The sequence below is a fragment of the Ylistrum balloti genome, unplaced genomic scaffold (assembly GCF_031769215.1).
Source record: "Ylistrum balloti isolate Yb309-2 unplaced genomic scaffold, AGI_CSIRO_Ybal_v1 Utg371526, whole genome shotgun sequence".
NCBI lineage: Eukaryota > Metazoa > Mollusca > Bivalvia > Pectinida > Pectinidae > Ylistrum > Ylistrum balloti.
In genome coordinates, this window is record NW_026782787.1 from 1 (window position 1) to 25,385 (window position 25,385).

At 35.6% G+C, this 25,385-nt stretch overlaps 2 protein-coding genes across 2 annotated transcripts; one reads left to right on the plus strand and one right to left on the minus strand.

Annotated features, from left to right (window-relative positions):
* Nucleotides 1–1,099: 1,099 nt before the first annotated feature.
* LOC132562823 (general transcription factor 3C polypeptide 4-like) lies at nucleotides 1,100–16,250 on the minus strand (the record flags this gene model as incomplete). Its single annotated transcript, XM_060227596.1, has 14 exons — nucleotides 16,172–16,250; nucleotides 15,332–15,473; nucleotides 14,484–14,601; nucleotides 14,016–14,094; nucleotides 13,432–13,537; nucleotides 12,631–12,757; nucleotides 11,921–12,012; nucleotides 9,515–9,672; nucleotides 8,996–9,122; nucleotides 8,190–8,273; nucleotides 6,214–6,334; nucleotides 5,548–5,605; nucleotides 2,532–2,616; nucleotides 1,100–1,244 (listed from the first exon to the last, which is right to left on the minus strand). Coding segments are annotated over exons 2-14 (1,358 nt in total), but the record flags the coding sequence as incomplete, so codon positions are not given.
* Nucleotides 16,251–16,483: 233 nt separating this feature from the next.
* On the plus strand, nucleotides 16,484–24,723 carry LOC132562828 (histidine protein methyltransferase 1 homolog). Its single transcript, XM_060227602.1, has 9 exons — nucleotides 16,484–16,569; nucleotides 18,309–18,382; nucleotides 19,366–19,537; nucleotides 20,439–20,527; nucleotides 20,758–20,832; nucleotides 21,882–22,000; nucleotides 22,389–22,487; nucleotides 23,737–23,852; nucleotides 24,611–24,723. The coding sequence occupies exons 1-9, from the start codon at nucleotides 16,494–16,496 to the stop codon at nucleotides 24,658–24,660; spliced, it is 870 nt and encodes a 289-aa protein (XP_060083585.1). The 5' UTR covers nucleotides 16,484–16,493; the 3' UTR covers nucleotides 24,661–24,723.
* The last annotated feature ends 662 nt before the right edge of the window (nucleotides 24,724–25,385 follow it).

Below are 25,385 nucleotides of genomic sequence, written 5' to 3' on the forward strand. Positions count from 1 at the left end.
TGCAATTGAAAGTTCAGTATAAGTATTGACTTCAAATTCAGCTAACATATATATATATATATATATATAGTGATACTTACCTACATGAATTACCCGCCATCTTCTTTCAGCCGCCGTCTTCTTTCAGGGTCCAGCAGCACAGAGCACCCCGGCTGTTTCCGTCAAAATTTTATGCTACTCTAAATCATTCTTATTTTAGTTTCATTTTTATTTTCAACTACATATATCAGTATTTTTAATAGTTATCAACAGTATTAAACGGGAAGTAAATTTTCGAAAAAAGAAAAATAGAAAGATATACAAATGTATATGACTCCCACAATGCATCGCGCGGAAAAGAAAGTTAAGCCGCCATATTGGCATCGCCTCGCAAAATTTACCACCATAAACGTGAGTCTTTGTCATTGTATTTACAAATTTCGATGTCTGATTATCATTAATACACAACACAAAACATTTTCTTGATGTACAGGTAATGAAGAAAATGTCGATAAGGTTGTTTCATTTAATGACTAGCATCAGCAACTTGTAGGGGCGATAATCCAATGATTACGGTAATGTCCGGCAGATGGAGTAGGAGTAAACTTTCGATTTATGAACCAATGAAAACGAAGTACTGATACTCAGCCTCAGGGGCGATAGCAACATGCTGAAGAGCATTGAAAATGCTCTTAGCATAAAAATTAATAGACAAATGTATTTGCCTTAGTTAGACACACAGCTCATGACCTTATATTACACAAAATATTATGATCATATTTCAAACCCCACTTCTACAGTTGACTAAAAATTTTGAGTTTCTGTGTTCTGGAGGTTTTCTAGCATTAATATGATACTAGAAAATTTTGGTAAGGCATGGCTACTCTATCTTTCAAGAATATTTAATTTTCTAGAAATAGTAACAGTTACCTTGACCTTTGAAAACCCTGAAAACCTTATCAGCGATATCATTGTAGTTAGCCTTTTTAAAAATTTTAGATCAAAATGCTTGAAGAAATTATGTTGCTAGCATGATTACATTGGTTTAGGACTGAAAGGACATTGAACTGGTTGAATGTTACAATCTGTTTGAGTCCACCATTTACTTTAAGATATTTACCTGAGAACTCGAAGTATTTTGAGTGGCAGAGTGTACCAAGAGGCTGGGTTAGAGATATGAGTAGTGACTGTAGATGCCAGGTCTTTTCCCTGCCACAAGTGTATACGGAACGTCTCCATCACATCCACCATCCATGTCAGGGGAACTAGAATCACCGATACAGGTACATTTTATTTTCACAGTGATATTGAGGTTTACTGCGCTTTGACAGACTTACAAATCTTAGTGTTCAATTGTTCAAACAGGTGTCATATTCTGATACTGCTAATTTCTATTTTTTAAAGACAAGCAAGAATAAAGCCTGTCAAACTGTAACGAACAAAATATACGAAATAAACATGAAATAAGATTTGGCAATATCATAATTATAAAACTTGAGCACAACAATTGATACTTTTCTTTTACCTCTCCACCCTCTCCTCTCCCCTCCCCTTTCTTCAATTCAGACACGCAGCTGTTATTGTAAACAATGACAGCTTCTCCACCCTCTCCTCTCCCCTCCCCTTTCTTCAATTCAGACACGCAGCTGTTATTGTAAACAATGACAGCTTCTCCACCCTCTCCTCTCCCCTCCCCTTTCTTCAATTCAGACACGCAGCTGTTATTTTAAACAATGACAGTGATGTAGTGATGACTGTAAAATTTGGTCTTACATATAGTAACATATTTCCTTACTGGAATGATCTTGTGTACTGTCAAGAAACTTGTAGGAATTGGTTGACAAACAAATATTGGTATTTAACATAAGGTCCAAACACCAAATACATAGTGTATGCTAATTTTTTTCAGATTTTAAACGATTATTGTATCTTTACACTGACATTAATTCCTGGTCTCATAAGATTATTTTTGGTAATGCTAAATAATCTTCTATGTTTTCTTTTTAATTGTCACATTAAACTTGTTATTTCTCTGATTCTGCACCCTTAAATATGTTAAATTTGTATTTCATCTTTAACATCAATTTTAAGTTCCAACATCTTGTCCTATAACCATCAGGGAAAAAACCCCTGAAAGTTAAATTTTGATGAAGATGTATATAGTGTAGTGTGTATTTTATATAAATAATCATTACACCTGTAGTGTAACAAACCCCATGTATCGTGAAAATCTACTGTAAAGTCCATGTGTAATTCAGTTGTATCATTTTTCTACATCATTCCGACACTGAAATGTAACTAGGTCAGTAGGTAATTTTCATTCACATAAGTATGGGTATCAAACACAATCCATATGAATCACATTCCAATGTAGCTTGGCACTCCAGTAAATGAACATTTCAAGACAGAATTTTTAAGGCTCTGTTTATTGTTTAATTTGTCTTAAAAAAGAACTGAAACAGACCCATGTTCATCTGAAACAAATAAAACGTAAAATCCAGCAAAATTTTGTTCAGTACAAATTAAACAGACATAAAAGACCACACATATACCTGTTTTGTTATTCATCGCCGTCTCTACCCTCCTCTGTGAATCCTCTAGTTCATCAGATGTCTGTAATAAGGGCTGGATGTGCAGCTATAACAGAAATTTATGTCAAAAAGAGAATAACATTTTGTTTTTTGTTGTCTTTGATCAAGAAAAATATGAACTTATCTTTATTCTATTTTTATCCTTCTCCCTGAAGGGGATGTCTGTCTGTCATAATTTTGTCCTGGGCATAACTCAACAACAATAAGAGGTATCAACATAAAACTTCATAGGTAGATAGATCTCAACTAGGAGAAGTCCAGTGCACTAGAACCATATCTCTCTGTTACATAATGTATGAGTTATTGCCCTTTGCTATTTTTCATATTTAAATCTTGTCCAATTCCTTACATTGAAACCATAAGAAATAGAGACATTAAACTTCATAGGTAGATAGATCTAAATGAGGAGAAGTCCAGTGCACAAGAACTATCACTCTCTTTTGCATAATTTATTGATTTATTTAGATAGATCTAAACAAGAAGAGGACAGTCACAAGAATCTTAACTTATATTTTGTCCCATGCAGGGAGCATAACCCGTCTCTGACAGCCCTTGATATGTATAATAATATATAACAACAAAATATGTGGTTCTGTGTATCTACTGGGACATAGGGCGAAGACAAGAGAAAAGACCAAGGCAGCATACCAAGAAATTTTATAAACCAGGTTAGTATAGGGACTGAGACTAAGGCAGGACTCTGACAAGCTCTATAAACCAGGTTAGTATAGGGACTGAGACTAAGGCAGGACTCTGACAAACTCTATAAACCAGGTTAGTATAGGCACTGAGACTAAGGCAGGACTCTGACAAACTCTATAAACCAGGTTAGTATAGGGACTGAGACTAAGGCAGGACTCTGACAAACTCTATAAACCAGGTTAGTATAGGGACTGAGACTAAGGCAGGACTCTGACAAACTCTATAAACCAGGTTAGTATAGGGACTGAGACTAAGGCAGGACTCTGACAAACTCTATAAACCAGGTTAGTAAAGGGACTGAGACTAAGGCAGGACTCTGACAAACTCTATAAACCAGGTTAGTATAGGGACTGAGACTAAGGCAGAACTCTGACAAACTCTATAAACCAGGTAAGTATAGGGACTGAGACTAAGGCAGGACTCTGACAAACTCTATCAACCAGGTTAGTATAGGGACTGAGACTAAGACAGGACTCTGACAAACTCTATAAACCAGGTTAGTATAGGAACTGAGACTAAGGCAGAACTCTGACAAACTCTATAAACCAGGTTAGTATAGGGACTGAGACTAAGGCAGGACTCAGACAAACTCTATAAACCAGGTTAGTATAGGGACTGAGACTAAGGCAGGACTCTGACAAACTCTATAAACCAGGTTAGTATAGGGACTGAGACTAAGGCAGAACTCTGACAAACTCTATAAACCAGGTTAGTATAGGGACTGAGACTAAGACAGGACTCTGACAAACTCTATAAACCAGGTTAGTATAGGGACTGAGACTAAGGCAGAACTCTGACAAACTCTATAAACCAGGTTAGTATAGGTGAAGACTGAGACTAAGGCAGGACTCTGACAAACTCTATAAACCAGGTTAGTATAGGGACTGAGACTAAGGCAGGACTCTGACAAGCTCTATAAACCAGGTTAGTATAGGGACTGAGACTAAGGCAGGACTCTGACAAACTCTATAAACCAGGTTAGTATAGGGACTGAGACTAAGGCAGAACTCTGACAAACTCTATAAACCAGGTTAGTATAGGGACTGAGACTAAGGCAGCACTCAGACAAACTCTATAAACCAGGTTAGTATAGGGACTGACACTAAGAAAGCACTCTGAGGAACCCCAGACACCAGGTCAAGGACAGGGAGTGAGACTTAGGTGTAACTCTGAGGATCTCCAGACACCAGGTGAAGAAAAGGGAGTGAGACTTAGTTGTAACTCTGAGGATCTCCAGACACCAGGTGAAGAAAAGGGAGTGAGACTTAGGTGTAACTCTTAGGAACCCCAGACACCAGGTGAAGAATAGGGAGTGAGACTTACGTGTAACTCTGAGGATCTCCAGACACCAGGTGAAGAAAAGGGAGTGAGACTTAGTTGTAACTCTTAGGAAACCAAAACACCAGGTGAAGAAAAGGGAGTAAGACTTAGGTGTAACTCTGAGGATCTCCAGACACCAGGTTAAGAACAGGGAGTGAGACTTAGGTGTAACTCTGAGGAACCCCAGACACCAGGTCAAGAACAGGGAGTGAGACATAGGTGTAACTCTGAGGAATCCTAAACACCAGGTGAAGAATAGGGAGTGAGACTTAGGTGTAACTCTGAGGATCTCCAGACACCAGGTCAAGAAAAGGGAGTAAGACTTAGGTGTAACTCTGAGGATCTCCAGACATGGTCAAGAACAGGGAGTGAGACATAGGTGTAACTCTGAGGAATCCTAAACACCAGGTGAAGAATAGGGAGTGAGACTAAAGCATCATTTATAGTAAGGGTAACCTTATTTTTGACTGCAAAATTTTGCAATGCGCACAAGTACCAGAGACAATGGTTGTTAACTTATGTGTGTTAAGTATTGTGGCAAATGGATAAGAAATGCAGTCTGTAGATCATTAACGTTGTTTAGGTCATGCACAAAGGTATGTACAAAATGTACAAACAAGCTGGTCTTTATAAACACTAGACAACTTTCGTTGTGAGGGTACTGTATCAGGGAAAATCTGTCGCAAGAACATCACCAATGGTACTGAACATGTTTAAAAACCACTTTTTAGGGGTGCAATAAGCCATAGCATCAAAAAGGAACCACACATTATATAAACCTTCTGGAGAAGTTCTTGAAATAATGGCTGAATTTATATACTTACATCAATTCATTATGTAGTTTCAACTTTGTCATGAATTATAAAATGTAATTATCAAATTAACATAAAATTCAACCTTTTAAAATCTTAAATGAAAGATAATTAAGTTGACATTTCGTATATATCTGACTTACTTCCATGGGTTTCCTAAACATTTTCACTTTAAATGTCCCCAAATCCTTTCTTTCAGAACTGTAATCAAGAAAAAGAATTCAGAAATGTACAGTTTGGGCACAAGCATATCCGTCAACACTTCAATTCTATAATAAACTGCTAAAAATTTTTTTTCACTTTCACTATAACTCAAAAAATGTAAAAAATCTGGAAGGAATTAGACCACAAAGAATTGAAGAAGGAGTAAAGATTTTCCTGTTTACTTTGATGAAGAGATCAATCTAGTTTACCTTGCAAATGTTTACAAAATAAACGAAAGCAATCACTATATTCACACATGGCACAGGCTGGAAGACAGCTATGCATTAAACAACCCATTTGGAGTGAAAACAATATTTAAAAGCCAAAAGAAAAAAACAAAACAAAAAACAGCTATTATAAAATTCTATGAAATACACCGATATTTTTGTCCTGCTTAACCTTGAGCTGCAGACTGAGTTTTTCCCCCTTTCTAAAAGGTGCCCTTTTTCCGAAAAAGAAGAAAAATTAGGAATAATTTCCAATCTCTTAAGAAAATATTACAAACTTTATTTTTCCAAATTAACCAGCCACAGGCTGCTGTAAAGTTAAGCGAAACAAACACCGATATATCAAATGTCATTAAATTGTCGATCGGTAATACTTACGATATGATGGCACCTATTAACATGATATTGTCTGACACGTCTACACCGTAACACTGCCAGGTATTGTTGTCATTGGTTGTAGTGAAGTCTGTATTCCATTGCTTAAGGCTAATAGACACACCTACCAAATGATATCATGTATTTTAATATATTATAAACTTTCTTCTACAACAACTGTGAAACAAGCTTTAAGCTTATAATAATCATTCTTATTGGCCTAGATGTAAGTGCATGAGGAGTTTTACTGTGGAAGGAAATGGAGTATCCGTGGAAAACCCACATGGTCAGATAGGTGAACCCATACCTTTTCTGACAGTAACACCTCCCCATATTTCCATTGAACAGTATCCCTACCCACCTGTATCTGTGACAGTAAGATATCCGTTTAACAGTATTTCTACCCACCTGTATCTGTGACAGTAAAACTTCCGTTTAACAGTATTTCTACCCACCTGTATCTGTGACAGTAAGACTTCCGTTTAACAGTATTTCTACCCACCTGTATCTGTGACAGTAACACAGAATCTCTACCCACCTGTATCTGTGACAGTAAGACATCCGTTTAACAGTATTTCTACCCAGCTGTATCTGTGACAGTAACACAGAATCTCTACCTACCTGTATCTGTGACAGTAAGACATCCGTTTAACAGTATCTCTAACAACCTGTATCTGTGACAGTAAGACATCCATTTAACAGTAGTTCTACCCACCTGTATCTGTGACAGTAAGACATCCGTTTAACAGTATCTCTAACAACCTGTATCTGTGACAGTAAGACATCCATTTAACAGTAGTTCTACCTACCTGTATCTGTGACAGTAACACAGAATCTCTACCTATCTGTATCTGTGACAGTAAGACATCCGTTTAACAGTATCTCTAACAACCTGTATCTGTGACAGTAAGACATCCATTTAACAGTAGTTCTACCCACCTGTATCTGTGACAGTAAGACATCCGTTTAACAGTATCTCTAACAACCTGTATCTGTGACAGTAAGACATCCATTTAACAGTAGTTCTACCTTCCTGTATCTGTGACAGTAACACAGAATCTCTACCTATCTGTATCTGTGACAGTAAGACATCCGTTTAACAGTATCTCTAACAACCTGTATCTGTGACAGTAAGACATCCATTTAACAGTAGTTCTACCCACCTGTATCTGTGACAGTAAGACATCCGTTTAACAGTATCTCTAACAACCTGTATCTGTGACAGTAAGACATCCATTTAACAGTAGTTCTACCTACCTGTATCTGTGACAGTAACACAGAATCTCTACCTATCTGTATCTGTGACAGTAAGACATCCGTTTAACAGTATCTCTAACAACCTGTATCTGTGACAGTAAGACATCCATTTAACAGTAGTTCTACCTACCTGTATCTGTGACAGTAACACAGAATCTCTACCTATCTGTATCTGTGACAGTAAGACATCTGATTAACAGTATCTCTACCCACCTGTATCTGTGACAGTAAGACATCCGTTTAACAGTATCTCTAACAACCTGTATCTGTGACAGTAAGACATCCATTTAACAGTATTTCTACCTACCTGTATCTGTGACAGTAACACAGAATCTCTACCTACCTGTATCTGTGACAGTAACACAGAATCTCTACCTACTTGTATCTGTGACAGTAAGACATCCATTTAACAGTATTTCTACCCACCTGTATCTGTGACAGTAAGACATCTGATTAACAGTATCTCTACCCACCTGTATCTGTGACAGTAAGACATCCGTTTAACAGTATTTCTACCTACCTGTATCTGTGACAGTAACACAGAATCTCTACCTACCTGTATCTGTGACAGTAACACAGAATCTCTACCTACCTGTATCTGTGACAGTAACACAGAATCTCTACCTACCTGTATTTGTGACAGTAAGACAACTGTTTAACAGTAGTTCTACCTACCTGTATTTGTGACAGTAAGACAACCGTTTAACAGTATTTCTACCTACCTTTATTTGAGACATTAACACTGCCTTTAAACAGGAATCCATCACAGGTAGACACAAGTAAAGTCTTATCCTTGTAACACACAGCTGTGTAAAACAATTATGATATACAGATTATATATGATATGTAATATAGGCACTGAAAAAAATTCTCTGTGACAGGCAACTTAAGCAGCCCATGAAACAGTAAAATGGCAAAATACATTAAAGTTCACAATGTCCATTTAACTGAATCATAAGAGGCAGATAATTACTGTCGCTCTAGCTATCTAGTGTTCTATCACTGCATGACCTTATGACACATGATCATCGTATACATAAAAAACATATCACAGCTAAATTCCCATCCTATGTAATGGGATAGACAGAGAGTCAGAATTATTCTGACATTCTGTCGCCTTTTATGTATCAGCTTTATGTGGACTCCAAAATGATTTTTACATGTCGATAGAATTCTAGATAATTCTGACGAACATAAAGAGTATGAGTCAATAATTATGTGCATATGTTATGTTATGTGTTAGCTTGCCTGTTGGTCCCGTTGTTATATATCTTGTTCTCATCTGTGAATGTGACATTACTTACTTGGACTGACCAAGATTTACATGGCAGATGTTGTTGATGAAGCAGAAGACACTTACTCTTCCAGAACACCTGGTCTTATTCTCCTTATACTTTTTCAGAAGGCTCTTTGTAAATCTTTCTTTTGTTCATATTTAGCCCTAATAGAATTGACTTTGAGTTTGGATAATGTTGACATGGTGGTATTTTCTTTATGGGTTTTATATACCTCTGTATTGGAAACGTACCTGTTATATCAAGGCTGGTTTCCACCAGTATATGAGTACTATGGAGTAAACACATTTTGCCATCAGTAATTTTCACTATGTAAGCCATCAAGTAGTATTCTTTAGCAAATAACACCAGAAGCTGGTCCTGCAAAATAAGTAAAATACTCCATAAGAAGAAAATACTTTATAGACCTGTTTCATCTCATGTAGAAATGTAACGGAATGCTGTATTGAAGTTCTTTTGATGAATAAAGAGTTATAAATCAGGGACAAATGGTCCCTCATTTTCAAACATATGTAATAAGTATGAACCAAAGTCGTTACTCTCCCTTCAAATCTAATCAATTCAAGGACTGAAAATGATGTCATTAAATCTCATCTGTGTGGAGATTGTAGACTGATGTATATGAGTTCCGAGAAAATGAACAAAAACAATAAAAAGATTGTTCGTAAATAATCATAATTTGCCATCAAAAGAAAAAAACTGTCTTAAAAATGGGAATTTTCTTTACGCATGGTTTTATTCTAACATTGCACCTGTGAGATCATTTTCATATTAATATTTGTCACTGCCAGTAAATCTTTCTCATCATGTAGGGTGAGAGAGGACACAATATCCCCGTCCTGTAAGCTGACTCCTGTCAGGATTACACTTCCATTCTGGTACCCGACAGCCATATAGTCCACAGTTTTACCTAGAAAAAATTTTAATAAAATGAAAGTTAGTAGGCTAGAGAGGCAACCATACATTATAGGTATAGCTATACATTCCTGGCTCAATACGTTTGACCTTTAACCTTAGTTGATTATATCAGTGAAAATGCTAACTGCTTCCCTGAAAATCACTTTATTGGACACAAAATTTAATCAAAGGGCAATAATTCTGTAATTAAAGAAAGGTTCGACTATGTGATCTCCCCTCGAGGAGCATAAAGATGCTATAGTATGAATATAAATCAAACTTATTAAGCAGTTCATGAGAAATCTTGTACACCATGTAACCCCTGATGGGCGGATGCACACAGTGATACCAAGAGAATCCCCTCCTTTCTAGCCTTGATGTAAATAAGGGATTTAATGAGTTTGCTATAGGACATCATTTACGTCTCCAAAAACAAATTTAATCAAACAATATGTTGAAAAAACATCAGGAACAAAACATAACATCAAAATTGTCACCACTCTTATTCCAAAACTGAGACGAACAAGGCTTAATCATTAAATAATAGGTTTATCCTCTAGTACCTCTGATTTCACTCTGGTCCTCTTTACACACTTCTTCAAGATCATTAAGCTTACAATTACCGGCTGTAAAACATCACAGATGACAGCCTGCACAGTTACAGTATAGTTGTTTTATCTAAAGAGGATGATATTTCACAATTATCAGAATCTGACTGTGCTTGCTCACAGAGATTATACAAATAATATACATATAATATTACTTCATATGCGTCTACACCTTGGTGTTCATACATAACGGCACACAGACATATTATTCATATATATATTAATATACTGAAAAAATGTTATCTTAACAAGTGATGCATGTATGTTGAGGTGACTTTAAACAGAAATACCTGTCGCCGTGGTGAGTTACATATGTTACCATGGCACTAAATGTATCTGACATACAGAGCAATACTTGTTACCTTGGTAAGTAACATCTGTTACCATGGTACTAAATGTACCTGATATACAGAGCAATACTTGTTACCATGGTAAGTAACATCAGTTACCATGGTGCTAAATGTACTGGATATACAGAGCAAAGCCTGTTGCCATGGTGACATCCATTACCATGGTACTTCAGACTAAGTAATACCTGTTCCTGAGGTACTATTTAAGATTAAGGAAACCTGTCCTGTTTCTATGTACCTATTTATGTGGTACTATTTTCGACACAGAAATACTTGTTACCATGGTAAGTAACATCAGTTACCATGGTGCTAAATGTACTGGATATACAGAGCAATACTTGTTACCATGGTAAGTAACATCAGTTACCATGGTACTAAATGTACCTGACATACAGAGCAATACTTGTTACCATGGTAAGTAACATCTGTTACCATGGTACTAAATGTACCTGACATACAGAGCAATACTTGTTACTATGGTAAGTAACATCTGTTACCATGGTACTAAATGTACCTGACATACAGAGCAATACTTGTTACTATGGTAAGTAACATCTGTTACCATGGTACTAAATGTACCTGACATACAGAGCAATACTTGTTACTATGGTAAGTAACATCTGTTACCATGGTACTAAATGTACCTGACATACAGAGCAATACTTGTTACCATGGTAAGTAACATATGCTACCATGGTACTAAATGTACTGGATATACAGAGCAAAGCCTGTTGCCATGGTGACATCCATTACCAAATGTACCTGACATACAGAGCAATACTTGTTACTATGGTAAGTAACATCAGTTACCATGGTACTAAATGTACCTGGCATAAGATTAATGGAAACCTGTTACCTGTTAAATCTATGTACCTATGTTACCATGTGGTACATATTTTACTAAATGACTGGATATACAGAGCAAAGCCTGTTGCCATTATCCATTATGGTACTAAGTAATATTTTATAAGATTAAGGAAACCTGTCCTGTTTCTATGTACCTATTTATGTGGTACTATTTTTGACACAGAAATACTTGTTACTATGGTACTATTTTAGATAAGAAATATCTGTTTCTGTGGTAATACTTTAGATAAGAAATATCTGTTTCTGTGGTAGTATTTTAGATAAGAAATATCTGTTTCTGTGATAATATTTTAGATAAGAAATATCTATTTCTGTGGTAATCTTTCAGAGTGAGACATAATTACTCCTGTGGTACTAGGGAATACCAGTTCCACTGGTAATACTTTAGAAGAAAGAAACACCTGTTCCTGTGGTACTATTTCAGACTAAGAAATACCTTTTGCCATGGTAACTGGAGTCTGTGACCATGCTATTCCTGATGGATATGCTGCGGTTAAGGTCAACTTCTTCAGAAGTGTACAATCCTTCCTAATATTGTGAAGAAAATAGTTAGATAATACAATGAAATATGTTGATTACAGTCTCTTAATTCTGAGGCACTAAACCAAATATATTAATATAATAAATTACATAATCACTTAGCCAGCTGCACCACTGATAATTCCTTTACACAACAATTTCATGTATTTTTTAAAATCTAGGAATGTCAGCCACCATATGGTTGTTTTTTAAAGTACTTTACTTGTATTCTTCAGGATTTATATGAAAATTTTCAAAGCAATAACATTATTGGTAGTCTTCCCTCAATAACAGCCATGGCCTTGTGGTATTTAAGAAGATAGTACCAATGGTTAGTAGACAGCAGATGAGAAGCAAAGAAAGATTAAAATTTGTGGTTATATGTCAGTTGAGTGTATGAAACTAATAACCTGTTGGCATAAAATTGTTTTCAGTTTGGCATTCATAACTCAATAATGAAACTTGTTACCTGAACAAGAAGCACTTTGTACATTTTGTAGAGAGATTTATATAATAGGTTTTCTCTTTTTGTTATTCACGTGGATTTTTATTAAGCTAAATGAAATCAGCTGAATTCCCATACCTGTAGGTAATTTCAGGGAGATGTAAAATCTGTTAAGGACTTACTGAGATTGGCATGGAAACTTGATCGACCACAACAGAATATCACCATTTCTCATAGCAACAGACAAGATGGCTGCCTCTGTGGAGCAGATGGAGGTCCAATCTGTACATGTTGTGGTCCAAGCCATTTCTAGATTTAGTTAAAATAACACATTATATAAACTACTGGTAATTCAACAAGGTATTTTCTCAGAACATACGATTCACAAAGATCTTTAATCACAATTCCTCTCATTTCTACCCTATAATACTGGTCTGTCCAGGGCAATACATCCAGGTGCGCTGTTCTTGTATTGCACATTCAAATGTGAAGTGTCCCTTCCCAATTGATGTCTTTGCCTGCTACAACATATACACATTTGTGTACAAATAATTATTTACAGTGACTATTTATATTGTGTTCTAATTTTCCAGGCAATCTTGGTGTGCCAAATCTAGGTACAGAGAATTCATTTTCTGTGTTAATTTGCCAATTACTTGCATAATAATATGATATCTATATAATATATAGCATCCTTTGTAATTTATTGTTGAGGTCTTCGCTGTTTTTTCCAACATTTTAGAATGAGAAATGAGAGAAAAATATTTTTACATATGACGGTGTAATGGATGGGATATTTCACCCTCAAGGTCACAAAATGTGTTCTAACTCTTGGCAAAGCCTGAAGTTTTACAACATTTTGTGACCCCCTCTGGTAGAATATCCCTATCCTACACCCAAACATATGAAAGAGTCTTATAACAGATCATGTATACTATGCTGTGCTTTCACAGTTGAAAAGGACTCTAGTCATATTGACATACCTAAAGCTGACACACTGTTCATCTTTATTTTCAAGCCATCTATGTCAATCTGGTCACCAGTCTTCCACTCAGTACTCTCCAGGTATAAACTGGACAGGTCAGCTACCTGTGAAATCGTTCATAAAGCAAAGGATAAATCTGATTTGGTCTATAAAATTGAACACCGCAGTTCCTTTAGAAGAAAATATCGGTAGTGACAATAACAATTTTAAACAAGCCTATTTATAAAGTAGTGAAGACACTTTCAGCGTAAAATTGAAAATGAAAACATCTCTGATTTCAACATACTTGAATTATTTTCTAATTACTTTACTGATACTTTGTAACATGTTTAGGTGATTTTGTATGTGTACAATCCCTTTCTAATGTTTTGTGTTTATGTTCTAAGTCACTAATTCAACCAGTGCCATGTACCCTAGACACACCCAGAGTACTACTAATTCTTAAGCAGACTGTTAATGTTAAGCAGCTCTTATCAAAAATTTCATGTAGAATTTACATATTTTTAAAATATAGATTGAAATCAAGGATAAAATCCCTACCAATTCACAACTATAACAAAGCTAAACATGGTGACAACTTACCATATTCCAGGTTGACTGACTGTCCTTAGTGCTGTGTATTAGCAGTCTGTGATCATGTGAGAGGGTTGTCAGGATACACCTATAGCAATTTACCATACAGCTTAAGCATGAGAGTAAAACTTTGACATCAACTTTTGTGTCTAAAGATATAAAAGCTAACATATTTTAATTTTTCAGCTGGTGATTTACTCTGAATATATTACTTATGGTTTCATATTCTGTTTCAATGGAAACAAAAATGATGTATTATTCAAGGAAGACTTAAAAAAGGACTAAGACTTTCTCTAATCAGTGTGATATTTTTTGTGATATTCCTCCCACCAAATTAACAATATATATAGAATCCCTCAATATTAACGCCGTTGACAGTACATAGACAAGATAACATAGTAACGATTAACAATGAAATAGGTTCTAATTTAAAATTACCTATTGAGATGACACATTAAAACATTTTAGACTCCATACCTGCCAAGAGAGTCTCCACCCAGAGGTGACCAACACAATGACCGATAGCCAGTGTGGGGTGAGGCTGACTTCACAAGAGGACATAATGTATGATCAAGAGCCAGTTCCTGCTTTAAATCTACACAAAGACAAAACAGTTATCAGTACAACATAATTAACATATGACACCTTTTAACATCTGTTCCTGGAATTAAACCCTCGACAGCTAGGAAAAAGGTGTGTTAACACCATCCGACCACCCAATTCAGATTCAATTACGGAGACATTTAACTGTACCTCACAGGTTCCTGAAATCTCACACAATATATATGAACTCAATGATGAGTTGAGGATTGTTCAAGGCAATTTACTATGTAATGAACAGATTAAAGTTGAATTAGCTCTCAAGCTGTAGGTTAAATGACAAACTATGATAAACCTATGAATTTGAAATTTCTCAGTTGTATCATCACTAAATCTTATCGAGTCTTGACACAATAACTACTTCAGATGTAAAGAAATTTCTTTTCAAAAAGTATCTTAAAACAATGAAAAATTCATCTAGGTGCAATTTGAAACAATCAACAACCTTGGAAAAAATTTTTCAGTCATGTATTCAGTTGAACCGCATCAGCTCAAACTTGTATAACTTGAAGACCACATTTAATTCAAAGTCTTTTTGTCTGTTACAGACAAACTTTTTTCCAAATAACTCAATGAAGACTTCAAAATAACAAAGTTTGACTGTACTTCAGTGAGTAGTAAGTCTTTATTCAACATTAATTTTTCAGTTTTTTTCTCTATTGCCCATTACACCAAAATGAAAGAATGAAACACATTGAAAGAATAATTAGATTAATATTTCAAACCTGGAGATTTAGTTTTATCCTGAAGGTCTCTATATTCAATCTCATTCAAACCAGACATATTGTGCTGCTCCTTCCATGCTGGTATATACTTGATGTGACAACTTGACGATGACACCAACTGATGCGGGGAATATTCAAGTTCCTGTGAAAGTGAACATAATGTAACTGATACTAATAACAATTATTTAACCAGCATATTTCTTAGCAAACATATTTTTGTAACACAGACTATTTAAAGTAAATTCTTCATCAGCCAGTCTACAATTGAATTAATTAAAATCAGAAATGAGTTATCAAAAGTGACAATTTCAAAATCACCACTTTTTAAACGTAAGAATTGCATGCTTGAACTTTCGTAGCCAAAAATTTGCTAGAAGGTGTGGCTTATTATTCATGGTCGATTTTTATTCACTTGACAGACGACAACAAAACGCTGGCATCTGAGGATGGATTGATTGGTTATTTCATCATACCTGTGAATATGTTTGACATGTGAAAATGTGTATTAAGAAAAAATTAAAAAAAATTGCTAATGGAATATCAACACAGTGTATTTTATTATGAATCGTTTAAATCGCTATTGTTGATTCCTTTTGGAAGCGTGATATGTTGCAGCAACCAAATCTATCCTTGTGCGAGGTCACGCATGTCAATTGTGCATGTGATACGCCTCGACAAAATAGTCATTCTGAAATATATAACGGTTCGGAATCGATGTCAACCGATATCTTATCCTTTGTAGGGGACCCGTGCCAACGAGTGTGCGTTAAGTACGTAATCGTGAAATAGCATACGCATCCATCATCAGAGCTACAGCAAGACACGCCAAGTGTAAATTACCGTGATGAAGACACATTCGTTCGTTGCTGTAGCAATCCGACCATCACTAGACCACTTGATAGCATTGTTACAGCTCGGTGTCAAATTGAACGAGTACTTGCATCTTTCTGTTCCCTCTGCCGCCATTTTTTGGACCGCAGAAAATAAGTTTTCGGAATGTCTCTAGACTTTAGATGCAATTAATGAAACGTTTCCGATAGCCTTTATCAATTCGACTTTGATTGGTTCCCCTCATAACCACAGACCAATCAACGCGCCGGTCACATCTCCAATTTGACTTCACACATGTGCTTCTACTTTCATTTCGTCTCGAAAATAAGTGATGGCATTTCGGTTCAACTTTCCGAATCCAGATAGCTCTAACGACGACGACAACGAAGAAGATATTTCAGGTAAAGGTGGCTATCGATATGATATTGGTGATTGTAGTCAAAATGCGGAAAAAGGGTTTTACTGTGTAAAAATGAATGCATGTAATGTACAAATACATACAGCTACACATACAGCTGTAAGAGCTGTTGCTTATATATATAACCGATCTTATTGAATTGTTTAATTAGAATCAAAGCTAATGTTTTCTGTTTGGAAAAGATAATATAAAAGGAAATTCTGTTTAAATCTATCAATTGATACAAAAAAGGTACAAAGAGATTATGTACAGTAATTAACACTGTATATAGTACTGACAGTCGCCCCTTGACATGTATGTAATCCTTAGCCTACCGCTATACACACATAATAGCCATGCATGGACTCTACACATTCCCATCACTGACTAGCTGACAAATACCATGTGTACACATGATCGAGTCTGGTTATGTGCAGGTTTGAGAAATCTTGACAAAACATTTACAGTGGGTCATCATCACTCTTTAACATGCAACATCTGATTGGGACAAAGTAACATCTAGCATACCACAGGGTTCGGTGCTAGGACAGCTCTTCTTTGTTATATACATAAATGACTTGCCAGAATTTGTGGAATCAACAGTATACATATTTGCAGATGACACCAAAATGTTCCAAGTTATTAAGTCAGAAAAAAATGAGACATCTGTACAAGAAGACCTGCTCAGACTATCTCAGTGGAGCAAAACTTTGCTGCTTTCATTTAATAAGGACAAGTGTAAGTTCATGTATATTGGAAAGCACAAGAAAGGAAAGACTGCCTATGTAATAAATAACACAACCCTTGAAAAAAGTTGAAGAAAAGAAAGATCTTGGAGCCACTAACGTATCAGTGAAAAGGTACAAAAGACACCATCGATATTTGGCATGATAAGAAGAAAATTCAAGTGTATGGATTCTTAATTATTTATCCAGCTCCACAAATCACTAGTAAGAACCCACCTCAAATATGCCAGTGCTGTTTGGAAACCCTACAAAATGAAACATATTGAACAACTGGAAGGTGTACAAAGGAAGACAACAAAACAACTACCAGGAATGGAAAACCTGACATATCCAGAAAGACTGAAGATTTTGAAACTGCAGAATGTTACCTGCAAGCGTATACGAGGCGATATGATAGAGATGTACATGACAGTGAAAAGGAAATGCAATGAGGGGCAACACAGTTGATAAAGACGTGGTCTGATACCTCCGAAAAAATCAGCTCAAGGACAAACTCATTGAAAATATTCCTTAAACATGCAAGAACATCACTACAGAAAAATTCATTTTCTATAAGTTTGCCTGATCACATAGTAATCGCAAACACACTAAACAGCTTCTAAAACAGTTGTCCTAAAGGAACCTTTGCTAGAAAATATCAGTAAAATAAAAAATATTGAATTGTAATTACATTATCTGTCATATAACAAATTACAATATGCTTTGACCACACTTCTTGACTTGTGAATATGGACACCACACTGAATCATATCAGAAGCCACAAAAGCTAGTTATTGGGTCATACAGCTGAAATACCCTTATCCATGGGGGAGAGAAAGGATGAGGCATGGGTCATAGCTACAGAGAAAGGATGAGGCCATACCCTGTCAAATCCCTTGCTGTTAATTATGTGTGATTGTGTAAAAGTAATTATAGCATCTGTGTGGACACCACAATGCCTTGATAGATTACTTTAATTATTGAAATGAAAAATAAAACAAATAACATCATTTTTTTGTTGCAGTTGATGATACAAATCAGGAGCAAAAATTCTCCACCAAGGAAGATGGTAAAGAAATATTTTTAAAGGATCATGATGTAAGTTGGATGGTTGGTTAACGCTGTACGTCAGTCATCAAAATAATTGATGCAAATACATACAACTTATTTTCTAATGCAAATGCTTAAGTATTTATATGTAGAAGTTAAACACAGTATTTTGTATCCATAAAATGAAAACAAATGTCAAATTTGTAGAGAGAAAATCATTTAGAGTCCGTTATAATGAGCCGCTGGTTTCATGATTATTTTGTTCTTTCATCTTGTCTCATTTTTCCCCAAATTTATCCCATGATCATTGAGTACCACATCGCTACTTACGAGTTGATTTATTAATCACTAGCATATCTTCCCTCACAAGACAGATCTGTTAATCTGGAAAAACTTCTCTCACAGACAGATCTGTCAATCTGGAAAAACTTCTCTCACAGACAGATCTATCAATCTCCGGAATACCTATCCTCACGGACAGATCTTTCAATCTCTGGAATATCTTCTCTCACAGACAGATCTGTCAATCTCTGGAATATCTTCTCTCACAGACAGATCTGTCAATCTCTGGAATATCTTCTCTCACAGACAGATCTGTCAATCTCTGGAATATCTTCTCTCACAGACAGATCTGTCGATCTCTGGAATATCTTCTCTCATGGACAGATCTGTCAATCTCCGGAATACCTTCTCTCACAGACAGATCTGTCAATCTCTGGAATATCTTCTCTCATGGACAGATCTGTCAATCTCTGGAATATCTTCCTTCACCGGTTGACCTGTTAATCACCAGAACATCTTCCCTCAGAGATTGATGTGCTAATCACCAGAACATCTTCCCTCAGAGATTGATGTGCTAATCACCAGAACATCTTCCCTCAGAGATTGATGTGCTAATCACCAGAACACCTTCCACAGAGATTGATGTGCTAATCACCAGAACACCTTCCACAGAGATTGATGTGCTAATCACCAGAACATCTTCCATCAGAGATTGATGTGCTAATCACCAGAATATTTTTTTCTCACAGATTGATCTGCCAGAAGACGTGACAGCCACTATACACACCTTCAATGATGTTGAGGTTCATTGTTACAACAGTGAGTCTGTAGAGGAATACCTATGTAGGAACAGACCACAAACATCTAACTTTGTAACAGCAGTGTCTGCCCATTCGGATTTGGTCCCAGATAAATATGAAGGTTTGTGTCATGTTTTGAAAAAATATAATTTTGAAAGTGTCTGTGATATATTACAGCATCTGAAACAAAAAATCATTGTTTTGATAAATTATCATGGAAACATATTATTATATTGCTGTTTGTTGTGCAAGAGTTACTTCCCTTGATATAACTGTACCCCTGGTAGATACTAGCCACAATATACTGCTCAGCTGCAAAGAGCTTCTCTTTAGCTTAATTGTCAGGCTAGTAAGCCAGGGGTCCTGGGTTCAAATCCTAGCAGAGGCATTGAAATAGATAATGACCTCAGTTACATACATTGTAACTAATATTTATGTTAGTGAAGTTGATCCACATCCTTTTTTCTGTTATCAGACTTATATATATATATATATCTATCTATATCTATCTTATATATATATATATCTATCTTATATATATATATCTATATATCTATCTATATCTATCTATATACCAATAAACAATGATCAGCCAGTGACAGACGTTGTACTTTAACTGATATTTCACTTTTTCTGTTCAAACCAGGGGAAATGCTCGTACTTTGTTAGACCAGTCACTACGTGTGAAACACCTAATCAAACTTTCTCCTTATTTAATGGTGTTGCACTGTGCATGTATATGAGCTAGTTAATTGTAAAACCACACTTCTGATTTTGCTTCACAATCCTTTCATTATAATTAAGGCTAAATCTTGTAATTCTACATCAGTGCTTACATTTAATATATTTAAAAAAGGCAAAGTTGGTAGTGAAATATGTCTGTTTCAATGAGCCTGCTGATATAGTTGAAGGTAAAGGCTGTTTCACACTAAAATCTGCCAATTTTATGACTTAATTTTTTCCTGATCAATGAGTGTTGGTTTTTGTTGTGCTGAGATTTGTGTTTTTTGTTAATTGCCTAGGAGGCCTTACCGTGTGGGAATGCTCCCTGGACCTGGCTGAATACTTGTCCTATAATAAGTCACTGGTTCAGGATAAAACTGTGCTCGAGGTAGGCGTCATGTGATAAATGTGATACAAGATGTTCTCACTGTACTGACAATATTTACCAATGTTTTAATAGATAAAAAACTGAGACCTGTACAGGCCAGTAGAGTATTAATTACTTTGATTTTACTGTCTGGTATAATTTGACAAAATCCGACAGGAATGTTTCACAATTCCATACTACCTATTCATAAGGTCTTTTAATCTGTTTTACATATTTTCTATCATATACAGCTTGGCTGTGGAGCCGGTATTCCTGGTCTTTGTGCTATGCAGTGTGGTGCTTCAGAAGTTCATTTCCAAGATTATGTAAGATGTTTTGTTAAATTATTTTAACTTAAATGAAACTGTAAATGGGGGAATTTTTTGTATCAATACCTAAACAAATTTATCATGTACATTGTACACTGTATACATTGTATGTATACTTGCACACACATGAAAGGAAAAGAAATCAACTTTAGAGTATTCAAAGTATTTTTTCCATTAGGAACTCAAATTTACTTCTTCCTGAATTATTTAGCTTTTTAGGTCATCTGACCGAAGGGGTCTGATGACCTATTGCAATCGCCTTTTGTCCGGCGTCGTTCGTCGTAAACATTTTCAACTTCTCAAATACAACATGTCTCAATGAGTTGAAACTTACCTGAAATGATTGTGACATGATCCTGACCAAAGTTTGTTAATTTCGGGTTGGTCAGAAATCCAACATGGCCGCCATCTTGAAAACACATTTTCGACTTCTTCTCAAGTTCAAAATTTGAAATCTTATATTTTATGTCAGATGACTGTTAAGGCCCATGGGCCTCTTGTTTTCTACAAGATTTATCTATGTATGATATAAATGGTTCTAGCTACAAATATATAGTTGTCTTCTAGCAGCTTACTGTTGCTTTACATCCTATTATCAGATAGGGTTATTTAAGGACATATCAGGTTTGGGTTGAGGAGGAAACAAGAAGTTCCCAGAGTAGGTCAAGTTTCCTGTTGAGGTTTAATACTACATCTATGTATGAACAGTATATAAGAGAACAATAGCCTTGTATTGAACATTTTGTTTTGTTTTCAGGATTTTTTTTTTTTTAATCCCTGTTACGGGAAAATATAACGTTACTCACATCCATCTGTCTCCTCCCACTCTGAATCAGTTTTACACTTGAGAACCTCTCAACAAATTTTGTTCAAACAGTCTGTATATGCATTATCAAGTTCTACACCTAGTATATTCTGGTTTGTTTAGAAGTTATAGTTATAAATGTTTCTGTACATTTGTAATTTTCTAATGTAGGAATAAGTGAACTGCTAAGGTAAGACTTGAAATCTGAGTACGACTTAATGAAATGTTGTCTTTTTTTCAGAATTCTGAGGTTTTAGAATACTTTACAATCCAAAATGTCCACCTACACGAGTCCTGTTGTCAGTGTCGTTTCTTCTCTGGAGATTGGTCTTACTTTCAAGAAATTGCAAGACAGCAGAAGTAAAACTTCTTAGAACATAACTTTATATTACAACAATTTGTTTTTCCACTCCCCAATATGTTTATTTCTGTAGCATATGATTTTCATATTTCTGTACAAATCATTAATTTTTTTCAAAAAGACTTTGGTCAAAGCATATGAACAGGTGCTCTGTTGCTCAAAGTTTTGGTATCATTGTTGAGAAACTTCATATATATTTTGTGAATTGAAATGAATGAATTATGTATTTTATGATATTACAGATCTCAAATATTGAAGTTCCTTATCTGAAACTTCATCAGCTCAGAAAAAATTCCACCCTTTTTCTCATTTTTAACATCGCAATTATCTAGAGATAACATTAAAGATTAAGGAAAACCTTGTTTTGTTAAATCATTTCCATTTCAGGTATGATGTGATGTTGTCAGCAGAAACAATTTACAATCCTGATAACTACAGAAGTCTTCATGCTGTATTTAAACAATGTTTATCAAAAGATGGGGTGATGTATCCTTGAATAATGAAGTGTGTTGTTATTGATACACAGGTCATTTTCAGGGTATTGATGATATATTTGTATTGGTCAAAAAGGTCAATAATAAAGGTCGCAAAATTGACTTTAGTTAAAACACTGACAATGGCCATGATGACACTTGTTAACAATGTGACTAAAAGTGTTTAAAGGTAAATAATGTGACTACACATTGTAGGACATTAAGGTAGCTAACTAGGTGCATGGAACTTCAGGTTAAGTGATAAAGGTTAATCAGTTGACTTTAGGTCAATAATGTGACTTAAGGTGACTGTCACTATGTTGACAACATTTCAATTAACGTACTACAGGTCACTCTGGGGACTGTAGGCAACTATGGTGACAACAGGTCACTAAGGAGATTTTAGGTTACTCTGTACATGTCACCCACTATTGACATTGGTTACTATGATGGTAACTGTGGTGACAACAGGTTACTAAGGAGAGTTTAGGTTGCTAAGGTTACTCTGTACATGTCACCCACTGTTGACATTGGTTACTATGATGGTAACTATGGTGACAACAGATTACTAAGAGTGTAGGTTACCAAGGTTGCTATGTACATGTCTTCATCAGTTGATATTGGTTTCTGTGGTAACAACAAGTTAACAAAGAGAGTTTAGGTTACCAAGGTTAATGTGTAATGTCATCCTCAGTTGATATTGACTACTTTGGCGACAGCTTGTTACTTAGGAGAGATTAGGTCACCAATGTTACTATATTACTTCTCATGTTGATGTTGACTACTATGGTTACAAAGTAGAATTTCACCAACAGGTATGAATAACATATATAGGGCTGTTATATAACCATTATGTAAAGTTTACATTTGACGATATTTATTGAAACATTTCAACTGTTCCTCATTCCAAGTCAATCTGACAATTGACATTTTATTTATTAAGAATGAATGATAGGAAGATCTGACCTTTCCTGTCACAACAGACTTCATGCAGGTTTTGTATAGGGATATTCCTACAAGCCTAGACTAGGGAAGCGACTTGTACTGTCTGTTCCTTTACCTCTGAAAACAAGCCAGTGACCAGGTTCATTAGCCCTCAGACAGCAACTCATTCTCCTATGGTTTCTACTCCTGGAGGGGCAACTGCACAGTATGAAAAGGAAATAACCTGGAATGTCAAAGTATGTTTTTATCTTATATTGCTCCCACAACCTCTATTTTAATCATGACAGTGGAAGTTATGCCTTGACTTGAATCACCAGATATCTGGCAGCCAAATCACACTACTTTGGTGTTGGTGGAGGGGTGCATTTGTTTGAGGACTTTATCAGAAAAGAGGGAAGTTTTCATATAGAAATGTTGCAATCCACTAGTACAGGTGAATATATATCTAAAGTCCTTAATGTGCAGGTGAATATGGCATTGTAAATTGTTATACCTTGTAGATTCAGTTCCTATATATTTATATAGAGTAAGAAACGTCAAACGTTTAACTGTTTTGTTCACCGGTCCAAATGGACTGTTAAAATCGACTGTTGACCGCTTTACGCAAACATACAAGTACGACAGAGTGATAACGATGTTTTGTTTACATTGGAGTTATCTTCTCTTATCGTCTGCACAACAAAATGGCAACCAGTAGGCCTAGTGACGCAGACAGATTCAGTCTGGCATCGGAGGAGGAAATAAAGCGAATTTTACGTCATCTTTGTGAAGGATATAACAAAACAGTTATTGACTGGGGTTGAGGGCAACAGATGATCTGTTGGACCTGAAGGCAAAGTGTTGTCCAAGGCCGAGACACTGTCCATCATTTTTGTAGTCCAAACATAGGTTTCCATGAGTGATTTTGAGTTGTCTTCGGACCATGAAATTGAAATTGTTACATCCTTCTTTACAGTGGTTTTCATACTGCAAGTCAAAGGTCAAGGTCACTGATAATATGATTAAAAATTTGATTGCATATACAATAACTGGAGTTCCCTATTGGAAGCAAAGTTGATATAAAACTTCAAATCAGTTCCTTTAAGGAGATAGGATTGATGTTTAATTCTGAATATCTGAGTATCCTCGCAGTTGTACCTGGTATTTGTCCAAGTTTCTCTATATAATGCATTTTATTGTATTTGTTTTCAGAAGTTCCACGAGTAATATTAAGACTGACATGGAGACAGTGTGAAACATGAATCTATCCTGTTTTTGCCCTTGGTAAAATCTGTATTGAATGAATAAAAAGGAAAAAATTGTGATACTGTCCTTATTTTTCTTTATCGTGAAAAGCAGTAAGCTGATGATGTGCAGCAGCATTCATTCAAATTCTATCTAAAGATAAATTCCTGTGGGGAGCCAAGGTACCCTTATTGATCATCCTTTATATTTTTGCCAGGTAAGTTGCAGAAATAAAGGACTATCCAAGATGTGTGTTAATTTTTTACTTAGACCTTGAAATTAAAGTTACAAAAACAGTTGATCCTTGTAATATCAAACTCATTGGGACCATGGGAACACATCCAGAAAGCGGAATTTTTTTATCTAAGAGAATTCAAATGTTTTGTTTAATATTAGGCAGGAACCGACGAAAGGCTTAAAAGTAAACAACTAAACGTTAAAATCTTAACAATCTTGAAGATATTGTATTTTGTCCCTCGTTTCATGTTGTGAACAAAGATGTTTAGGGTAAGGACAATAGGACATGATATGTACAGGTATGTTGAAGTAAGCTGCTAGTCTATTGATTTGATTACCGACATCTTTTGGAACACAATGACCTATGAACAGTCATGGGGTTTGACCAATAATATGCTCTGTTTAAGGGTTGTAACATTGTCGATCAGTATGAAATATAAATATATATATATGACAAATATCCCAGATATGACGCAGAAATACTTGTAGAGTGAAGCAAAGAAAC